The sequence below is a fragment of the Lygodium microphyllum genome, chromosome 11, assembly GCF_053477565.2.
Source record: "Lygodium microphyllum isolate KBCC chromosome 11, Lygodium_microphyllum_v1.1.10, whole genome shotgun sequence".
NCBI classification, from domain to species: Eukaryota; Viridiplantae; Streptophyta; class Polypodiopsida; order Schizaeales; family Lygodiaceae; genus Lygodium; species Lygodium microphyllum.
The window spans coordinates 110,038,119-110,048,812 of NC_141145.1; the positions used below are offsets into that span (position 1 = coordinate 110,038,119).

Below are 10,694 nucleotides of genomic sequence, written 5' to 3' on the forward strand. Positions count from 1 at the left end.
GTTAGATAATTACATAACTAAAACAAACCGAGGAAAGTGCGGAGGATAGACCATGGGTCCCGTCCTACGGTTGGGTGGTCCCGGTTAGCCCGGGAACATTATTCAAAAATCCCAAAGAACAGCGGGATGATCATCAAAACGAATAACGAGAGCGATGACCTAGAGTTATGTCTTACCCGATTTACGCTGTTTTAGGGGAACGGAATGGGACTATGCCTTATGGCAGAGAGGTTGAGCCTTACATCCCTCTTGTTTCCCATTCTCCTTGAACCAAGTGCAGCGTGAATCCGCTTCAGACCTGGCGTTTCTGCGTAAAGTAGTTCGCTCGGGTCTGACGCTAGTTGCTGTTAGCTAATGACCAATAAGGAAAACCCTAATTTCGGTCGATCCTTAGTGGGGAACGGCCAGGATACTTCCGCTACGTGGCAGACGCGGAAAGACCTAGATCGCAAAACCCGTAACATTCTATGGGAGTGTCGGGTGGAGTTTTCTAGACATCCTTTCCGATGGACTGCTAAGACGTGTCCTGGATGATACTAGGGGACACGTTACATTAGAGTAACCACCAGCTCTTTTAAGTTCTCCTTCCCATTTAGTGCTTATAGGGCTAGTAGAATTATATAGAGGTGAGTATCACATGTTGTTGTGGGATGAATCAATTCTGAGAAATTTAAAAGCTGATGAGTAGCAATCAGGCTTTTCTTTTGTGTCTTCTTATAGGTTGCCAATTTCGGTGCCTAAAAATTTAGGCAAGCACCTTCATTTTTCCCTAGTGTGGCCCCAATTTCAATGAGCCACTCTATGTAGTTGAATGAGACGTGTATTCAATAGTGGTACCTCTTTTGTTTGTGGGGGATTCTTAAAATGTTCTAATAATTGGTACTACCACACAATTGGTCCTCATACCCTAGGTGTGTTATATCTCTAGGTTTGTTGGTGGCCTTGGCACATGAGGTGTGATGATAGAGCTAGATGGAAGTGCAAAGAGAGTTAAGGTAAATGCTTGTTGGATCCTCCATGCTCTTAGCACACAAGGGGCCGTAGCATTACAAGGGCGATAAGAACTTGGCAAGGACAAGGATTGTCGCCTCACACTTGCAAGGGATTAACTTGAAGAAAAAGAAAAAGAACTTGAATCTTTATTGTAAGAGGATAGAGTATAACAATATATTGTAAGAGGAAAGAGTATAACAATATATTTCTTGATACATGATTTTGATACAATGATGTCTACAATGAAACTAGGTTCATGATACAAGACAAGGCAAGATCTCGATATAAAACTAGACTAAATACAAGATACAAGGCTTGAACTAAAACTAGAGAGGACTAACCTCGTGGGCCTCACAATTGGTATTAGCAAGACTAAAGGGCTTGTAGCCCAATATCCTTGACATAAACATGATGACCTCATCAATGATATAAGCATTGCTAATATAAATGGTGGTGATAGTTGATACAAGTACTATTTTAGAATCGTCAAAAGAATCTTCTAGAATCATCTTGGAATCTTTTGGAAGTTTCTCAAATAAGTCTCTAAAAGATACTAGATTTCTTACTATCCATGATGCATAGGACGTAATAAGCATTGCTTTTTTTTCATTGCAAGAGCTGATTGGCCATGGCAAGAATTCACTGTGTCGGTTGGCAAAGTTAAGCTTGAATCCTAGCATCACACTTGTTCTCGATGCTTGGTAAGCACATTCATTTCCATGTCAAATGTAAACACTCTATCTGTATCCATGAGTCCATCACCAAGGGCGTGTGCAACGAGCACCATGAAACAACCACCAATTTTTTAAAAATATAATGTGGAATATATTAGATAAATATGCACCAAGCCATACTCGAGTAAATTTTACATGCACAAGTTTACACAATCAAGTTTACTAGCATGTGGTTAGTTTATATGACCACTCTTAACTTTATGTTATGACTTTAGGGAGTTTTCACTTCAGGTTTCAACTTAGGCGTGGGGCGGCTCTAATACATAGGCAAATAATACTTTGCATCAACCACCAAAAAAGATTTAGTTTGCAACAGAACCTTATAATTACAAAATGAAATTATAAGATTAGATTGGGAGTTATGTAAGCTTATCTACTTTGGTAGAAAGGGCTCAGTGGAGGTTGCGGCTATGGCGACGGTGATGAATTTGGCTGCTCCAAGAGCCCTTACAGTCTTTCATCGTCCTCAGCATCAACAACAGCAATCCGCTACAGCTCCTAGCCGGCCGCTTCTCGGCTTGCGGCGATCGCTATCTTCACCCGCCGCCGGTGCCTTATCTTCTTCCTCGTCTTCATGTTTTGCAGGTATTATTCTTTCTCTCTCTCTCTCTCTCCTCTTCCCTTGTCGCAGTTTCACCGCATTTTCTTGTCTCTTTCATCAGTGGGCTGTTGCATTCCTTCCCAATGTGCTCTCTCGCACCTCATTTTTGTTGAATTGATCAATCCTGGCAATAGAAGGTTTCGACATTTTCCCATTTGGTAAAAGGGATCTTTTCCCTTGTTTTCCCCTACATTGTTCTACATCATGAGCTTCTACTCGGGAGGCACCGCATACTTTTCTATGGGCGATTGGATGCAGGGGGTTCCCGGCCCGATATTTTCTTGTTTTTCGCTATAGCATTCAACATCGTGAACTTCTGCTCGGGAGACACCTCATAAGTAGCTAGGTGCACTTGGGGGCAACGGGCTGCTGCTGGCCCGGGGTTCCCTTGTTTTTCTCTATAGTGTCCAAACATCATGAGCTTCTGCTTGGGGGTGGGACCCGGCAGCCCGCCATCCCCAACTGCACCTAGCTAGGTATGCGACTCGTGGAAGCTCATGATGTCGTCATAATTCACAATGTAGAAATTTGTCAAAAACCTCTTGTGTGGAATCTACCAGGTTTTTAATCCTTATTAATCACTCCTAATGTACTTGGATCCATTACCCTGTAAAGATGGTCATTTATTGTTAACGTACATTGTTCTATTTTCCTGATCGATGCAGGGTTCTCTTTGGTGCCAAGGCTCAGCTTTCAGGGGGGTTTTGTCAACAGAGGTACACTGGTGAAGGTCAGGGCAGGGAAACCAGCTCTAGGTTGCACCAAAAGGTCAAGATCACGCAAGTCACGTGCCCGAGCATCTGGGTTCAGAGTTCGTCTTCAAACACCTGGAGGAAGGAATGTTCTGCGAAGAAGAAGAGCTAAAGGCAGGAGGGTGCTTTGCCCAGCCAGTAACCCTAACAGTGGCAAGAGGGCTTAATCTGAAGTCCGTTGAATTTGTTCCATGATTCAATTGGCTGAACCAATGTATTAGAAGGCAAGCCGCAAATCTTCATCTTGCTATGTGAAGATTGTTATCAACTCTGCAAGCAAAGTTTCAAGGAAGCCATTCAACGGTGTTAATCTTATCATACAGCCATAGTGCAAGATCAATTTTCATGAAGATGATAGGGTTTTGATACGATAACCTTGTAATGCTTTTTTAAATCTCAGTTCTGATAACTTCATGAGTCACTCGTTTTTTAATAGGTTAGTGTTTCAATACCAGCTAAGTTAGTTCTTGCAAAACTCTTCCCTCATTTTTGATGACTCCATGTGCCATTCATGTTCTGATTTGTTAGTGTTTCAGAACCAGCTAAGTTAATCATTGACTGCCTGCATCTTTGTGTGGCACCATCGTTCCATGATCCATCATTTCTTGAGCCAGGTACTGAGCATGCACTTCAAGAGCACCCAGGCTTTATGCTGTCAGCAGTGGCCTTTTAAGCAGATTTGTTAGCTTATTAGTATGCAAGTCAACAGGCAATCTTATTATAAGATATGACATTGCCGACAAGGATGTGAAAATGATGTAGTAACTCAGGTCTGTTGTCAGGTAAGTTGTGTTGGAGCATAAAGAAAAACATCTGAAGTGCCTACTATTGTTTAATAGATGCTTGTGCATCCCAAGGGCATGATGATGACAATGATGATGATGATTTGTCAAGTTGATTGGAAGCCAGAGGCAACACGATGGCCTTGAATCAGCTTTGACACACTAGCATCTCCTTTTGTTAATCTAGGAGCAGCTCAGTTTTTGGGAGGTTTCCTCGACAGCGGTACACTGGTGAAGGTAAGAGCTGTTCTGTTAGCTTATTGGTATGTGAATCAGTGGGTAATCTTATGATAATAGTTGACACTGCTGATCAGGATGCAAGAATTCTGTAGTAGTTCAGGTCTGTTGTCAGGTAAGTTCTAGTGCAGCATGAAGGAAAACATCTGAAGTACCTAACTATTATTTAAAATATGCTTGTGCATCTCAAGAGAGGGACGGTGATGATGGTGCCAGTGGCGATGATGATGATTTGTTAAGTTGATTGGAGGCTGAAGGCAATGCCCTGGCTTGAATCAGTTTTTAAGCACTACTGTCTCCTTTTGGTAACTTTGGAGGTGTGTTGCCCCAACGTCAATATGTAACTTTTCTATTTGATAATGTTAGACGATAGAGTGTGCTTAGGAGGCACCGATGTGCAAAGGTTGACTAGGTCGGTGCAATCTTCACTTGGTTGGCCAGCTGTTCTTTGTCCTTGATGACATGCCAGAGTAGGTGCATTTTGCCTTTCTCTCATTTGGCCTTTTCAAGATCATGTTGTCCTTGGTGAAAATACCACTACTTTTTGCTAAGATTCAGGCTGGAGTAGTCTATGATTGGCTGGAAAAAAGTCTATTTTGAGTTTCAACTTCTCCTGCTCCTTTGCCTCATAAGAAATCATGATGCCTTCACATGCAGAAATATGATTGTTGTCCAATTGGTGGCATGAAGAGACTTTGTGATCAAGTATGTTCTGCATTTGAACAATATTGGATCCAAGTTTGCAGTTGTACACAATCAATTAGAGTTGTCCAACTGTGATTTGTGAACAATAGCTGTCCAAAGAGGTTGTTGTGCATTAAAGGTTTTGGCCAGTAATGTGCCTTAGTAGTCATTGGTATGTGCTTCTCATGTGGACTCTGGAGCAGCTAATGATTGTGCATGAGAAGTTGTATCTTGAATTGTTTGTCATTGATTTGGGTTAGTGTGTTTGGGCCAGAAGTTGGATTTTTGTTCTTTGTGCAAGATACAGTTGTAATACAGTGGGTTGTTTGTGTAGGCAATGTTATTTACCCAGACTAGATTGGATAGCAGTCGTGGGATAGGCTGCTGACGTACCCAGGCTCATGCGTGAAGGCTCATGGAGAATGCTGTTACTGTTTGGCGGAGTGTTGTCAAATTTTTTCCTACCAAGCTGAAGATTAGATTGCTGTCATGGGATAGGCTGCTGAACAGTAAGAAGGTTTGTGCATGAAGCATCAAAAATCATGCTCCACTACTGTTTAGGAGATTGTCATTCTCTCAATCATCAAGGGTGCGCCTTATCCTTGTCCTCAAATTGCAGTTTTGGGGTTTCTCTAGACTTTTCTTTCTGTTGTGACCTTTATATAGTCAATCACTTCATTTTCCATAGTTGCTGACACTTTCTTGTGCAAGTGCATGCCTAAGGTTGCCATGCTTGTATCAGAGCCTGCTTGTTAGGCTCCTCTATTTCCTTCTCCTCCATTGCAAGCAGTCTTAGCTGTGTTATTAGTTTTGGTATGTTTATAGGTGGCGCAAATGGTGGTAGAGATGGGACTAATACAGGTGACATTGCACATTTTGGTCTCAGAAAAGCAGCGGCATCACAGAGAAGCAGTGCCCCTGCTGGTAGTACTTTATTGGTGATGTGATAGCCATTGTGCTGATGGGAGACAGCTTATCTAATACTACTTTCTTCATGTCTCTGCCACCTAATTGTCATGGACTGCTGGCTTGCAGGGCAGGCTGTTTTGAGGTGGCAGATAGAGCAGCTATGGTGGCATCTTTGGTGGTGAAGGGCAGATCTGCAGTTTTTCTGCAGACCAGCTGTTGTGGCTTCTTCTTATCTTTCCCACAGTACATGTGACAACTCTGCACCTGCATTTTGACTTACAGTGGCACTCATGTTATGCGGCAAGTGGGACTCAAGTTTTCACCTGTGGTCAGACTATGCGGCTGGTTTAGTCTATGTGGTTGAAGGGACCTTCTTTTAGGCAGTGATGTGTGGGCTGTCTACAACTTATTTCAGGGGGGTTTTGAGCAGGTCTATGTCAACTGTTTGCTGGCCTCTAGCTGTTTTGTAGACAATTCTTGATGTAAGATGCTTGGTTGATTGACACAGTTGGAGGTTCTGGCCTCATTTTGATCCCCAAGATTGGCTTTATGGATCAGGGTAAACTACATGGTTGCAGGTTGTGAAATATTTTTGATGCAATGAGGTGCAGCCTGAATGTCCTGAGTGTCTTTGCAGGCCCAATGCTGACATTGATGATAATGATGTGCTTATTTGAATGGCTAGGCATTTGACCCAGTGTGGCAGATTGGGAGAGTGAGATTAGTAGGCCTTGACCGTCATGGCCATGGCAAATTCTTTCATTCTGTTCATCCAATCAGGAGATTTGGAGACTCTGTGAAACAAGTCAGAGAATAACAGCCAAGCTAGGGTCATTAACATGAAAAGTTATGTGTACACTCTCCCTCAATGAGGGGATTAATCCACCACAAAGGTGAAGGCCCTTAGTGGCAGTTGGCAGTCGTCAACTAAGAGTAATCAGCAGTATGCTGGGGGCAATGATGGACAGGTACAGGCCCATCCAGCTTGCACCGAGCAAGCAAAATAGGGCAAGTCAAGGTACCATTCTTGTGGTAAGAACCATTACACTATAAATCCCTATGAGCAGATGACAAGGCTCAGCACAAGGTCAGATAGGCTTCAAATTGTTCTTTAAGTGATGGTTACAAGCTTAGAAGCTATGAGCATATAGGTGTTTCAGGTCCCACTGACCATGAGTAGGCCTTCTATTGTAAACGCCAGCTCCCATGTTTCCAGAGTGTCATGTGACCGAAACTGTCCTTTCATGAACTTAGAAGGGCAGACAGTAGAGATGGGAGCACCACCCATTGTGGCAAAGGCCCTCTTCCAAATAGTAACTTTCCTACATAGGCTCTGGACCTTGCCGAGACAGAGATACTCCCAGCTCTGACTAGAGTCGTCTAGACAGCTAGCATTACAAGGGGATACTAACTGCTGGTATGCTCGGACAACGGCATGGTTACGGCTACATGGATTACACATGGATCACCTCCCACCACTACAATACAGCTCTGATTGCCCTCACTTGGAACTTAGTCTCGAGAGAAGCTGAACTATATCATCGAGATGGACATTATTCAAATACACGAGATGGACATTATTCAAATACACACAACCAGGTGACACCTACTCAGGATCTGGGGATGAAGATGGCTTTCTACCAAAAGCATCTTCTCCACATATCCGCTAATGGCTTTGTTGTCCACAAGAGATACATGGATGCACACCTATCTCATGGCGTACGATGCACCATTGTCCCGGTGACCATGAGTAGGCCTTCTATTGTAAATGCCAGCTCCCATGTTTCTTTTAGAGTGTCATGGGTTTGAAACTGTCCTTTCATGAACTTAGAAGGGCAGTAAATAGAGTGTCGGCACACAAATACTCTAAAATAATGTACAGGTAAAGTTGGTACACACCCTGTTTTTCAGCACAAAGCGTAACTCCACCATGAACAGAATCCACTTAGGCCTATTTGAAGATATCGTAGCTAGAAATATGAAGAAATAGGATTCAGCACATACACTAGGGAAACCATACATGATGCAACTAAAGCCTCAACTCTTGAGGCTCAAAACCCTGAGGATTCTGAAGATGAGACACAGGTGAGCAGGAAGGCAGCAAGAGTAAAGGTAGCAGGAAAGGCATCTGAGTGGGATTTGGGGGGTGCTTAAAACTGTTAATCCAGAAAGCCCTCAAGGAACCCTGACATTGGCAGCACATAGAGAAGCAAGCAAAACAACGTCCAGTGTATCCACAAAACAGGGCCAACCATCAGAAAGTGAGGTCATCCAAACTTCACAAACCAAGAAAATAACTCTACAGACCCAAAGGCAAAAAGAGATGGAGGAAAAGAGGAAAGGGATGAGGAGGCTCAATGGACTGAGTTGGAAGCCATTCAGAAGAGAAATCCCCAGGAGTCTATGCTAGTAGTACTTCCGCCCTTCTCAGCACTCTTACTTGATATCCCACTCGCTAAGGAAAGGTGAGGTGGATCGAAGATAGCTGGTTCCTCAGCCCTACTTGGCTGTTCAACAGATTTTTGGATGGCCAAGTTTATGTCTTCTGCCTCTTTCCTTTTTAGTCCCCCTTCTTTTTCTTAGAGCCTAGCTTGTCATTCTTCCTCCATCTGTTTAAATTCCTATTTTGCTCTTTCTACTGCCTTTTCTTCCTCCAATGCAGTCTTCTCAGCCTCCCATCCTTTTGGAAAGGGTCTTTCTTTTTGTTGTCTTTGGTAGAGGTCTTAGCTTTCCCTTTCCCTTGTCTTCTAAAGGGGTCTCCCAAGCCTATGGATGGCAAATGAAAGCAAAAGGAAAAAGGAGAATCAAAAGTATGAGGAAGTGCTGTAACAATACCACATGGAAAAGGAAAACAAAGAGGCTAGAGGCCCAATGTGAGAATGCCTTTCCCACTTGAAGGAAGAAGAGGAGGCATCACAGATGAAACAAAGACCACTACACATAGTTGAACGCTTGGAGGAGGCAAACCTAAACAAGAATAACTCATATAAAAATTAGCACAGCTATCAAGGGAGAATGAGTTGCAATGCACCAAAAGGGAATAGTATGCAATCCTAGACTCCCTAATAAGGTGGTAGGACAGAGGTTTGTAAAAGGCAATGAAGAAAATTGAACAAATGGAGAAAGGAAGCACAGAAACCATGAAGGATCTAGTATCTAGACTAGCAAAACTAGGCTATGGAAGGAATTTTCCCATTGATAGAGCTAGGGTAGTGGAAAAGTTTATGAAAATACAACAATGGAGCTGAAAACTTTGATAGATATCATCGATCTGGGTGAGGAAGACATAGTTGAGGAGCTTAAAAAGAAATTGTAAATCACAAGGGAAGCCCTTCGAATTGACATGCGATTAATATCGTACCAACTTGAGCAAGGGTGCACGAAAGATAACATTTTGCATGGGCTCACGAAAGATGACATTTTGCAGCAACTTAGGGAAGAAGGGTCCACGAGCAAAGAGTTGAACCAGATGGGGTTCATAAGCCATGAAGAGCCTCCCTGGTCATTGCCAAGACTTGAAGTAGGGGATTGGGATATGACAAATGCCATGGAACTCACATCCCCATAACATTTGCCCATTAAACACTCGCTAGACGAATTTGCTTCTTCAATTGTAAGTAAAGACCTTGAGCAAAAGAGAAAAGAACAATTGGATGAAGTAAAGACACAATCCGATTGGAGGAAGAGGATTCTAAAATCAAACATGTCATGGATAATCTTTTGCAATGCCCTATCTTTAGGAAAAGGGAATCCCACTTACGTATTCCACCCATGGCAATAGGAGTAGACAATGCTCGTGGTGGTAGAGGCCTTAGTGGTGGTTGTTATGAGCAAAATCAAGGGCAATCTCATGTCTCATAGAAGCAGTCACATGCAGGCGGTAGAGGCTAGTCTTGAGGCAAAGGGAGCCACAAAGGACGCGGTAGATGAAATGCATGTTATGATAATAGACCGAAATGTTATATTACATATGAATGCCCAGAAAAGAGAAGAGGTGGGAATAACAAGAATGGGAGAAGATAGCATAACAACTATATGTCTATCACTAATCAAGTTGATAATGAGAGGTTATTTGTTACGCCACACATGATGAATAATATGAATACAAATACATCAATAGTGAATGATGATATATGGTATATAGATTCACGTGTCTTTTACCATATGATATCTTGTGGAGAATGGTTTAGAGAAATAGAACATTCTAAAATGCTTGGTTGTGTGGGTATAAGTGACATACTGTGAAGAATGGTCTAGAGAATTAAAAAAATCTTGAAATGCTTAGTTTTGTGACAATACAATGCATCCTATTGCTTGTGTTTGGAGTATCCCATTGTTTATGTAGAGAATGGAAAAGTTAAAAGCATTTGGTTGATGTGTTGCACTTGTTGCTTAACATTACAAACAATTTGGTTTCTATTGGGCAAATGGTTGAGTAGGGATTGCAAATGAAGTTCAATCAGGATTGCTGCTTTGTAGACGATTTCAAGAATGGGTGTAAATTAGTTGCAAAAGGCAAGCATGTGGAAAGAATGTTTAGCTTGGATATAAATATACCTAAGTTGAAGGCTACTATGTTTGCACAAGGTGCATGAGTTGTGGTTGATATTAACGTGTGGCATAAACATATTCACCATGTAAATGTGTAGCAGTTGAAGAATATATAGTCACGTGAAATTGTAATGGGCTTACCTAAGTTCAAAGTGGCTAATACATAGAAAGTCTGTGAAGCATATCAATTTGGAAACAAATAAGATAGGCATTTTCTCATGATAAATATGTGAGCACTCATTTACTTGGTGTTATACATTCGGATGTATAGGGTCCAAATATTGTATCAATGGTTGGATGTAAGTATTATGTAATCTTTATTGATGATATTACAAGGTATGTATCTTATGAAGGAGAAAAGTAAGGTGTTCTCTTACTTTCAAGATTTTAAAAATCTAGTTAAGAAACAAATAATTGTGTAAATTAAGTGCCTAAGGTTAGATGGAGGGGA

General features: G+C 42.0%; 1 protein-coding gene and 1 long non-coding RNA gene across 3 annotated transcripts; both read left to right on the forward strand.

The window, feature by feature from the left end:
* The first annotated feature begins 2,065 nt into the window (after positions 1-2,065).
* Positions 2,066-3,448, forward strand: LOC148029228 (Ribosomal protein L34). Its single transcript, XM_087688001.1, has 2 exons — positions 2,066-2,312; positions 2,994-3,448. The coding sequence occupies exons 1-2, from the start codon at positions 2,138-2,140 to the stop codon at positions 3,245-3,247; spliced, it is 429 nt and encodes a 142-aa protein (XP_087544127.1). The 5' UTR covers positions 2,066-2,137; the 3' UTR covers positions 3,248-3,448.
* A 377-nt stretch (positions 3,449-3,825) lies between these two features.
* Positions 3,826-7,697, forward strand: LOC148029229 (uncharacterized). Of its 2 annotated transcripts, none has more exons than XR_015692393.1 (2): positions 3,826-5,707; positions 5,819-7,697. It is a non-coding gene; the product is annotated as an uncharacterized LOC148029229 (long non-coding RNA). The 2 variants fall into 2 exon arrangements; XR_015692392.1 differs by having other exon boundaries at positions 5,824-7,697.
* The last annotated feature ends 2,997 nt before the right edge of the window (positions 7,698-10,694 follow it).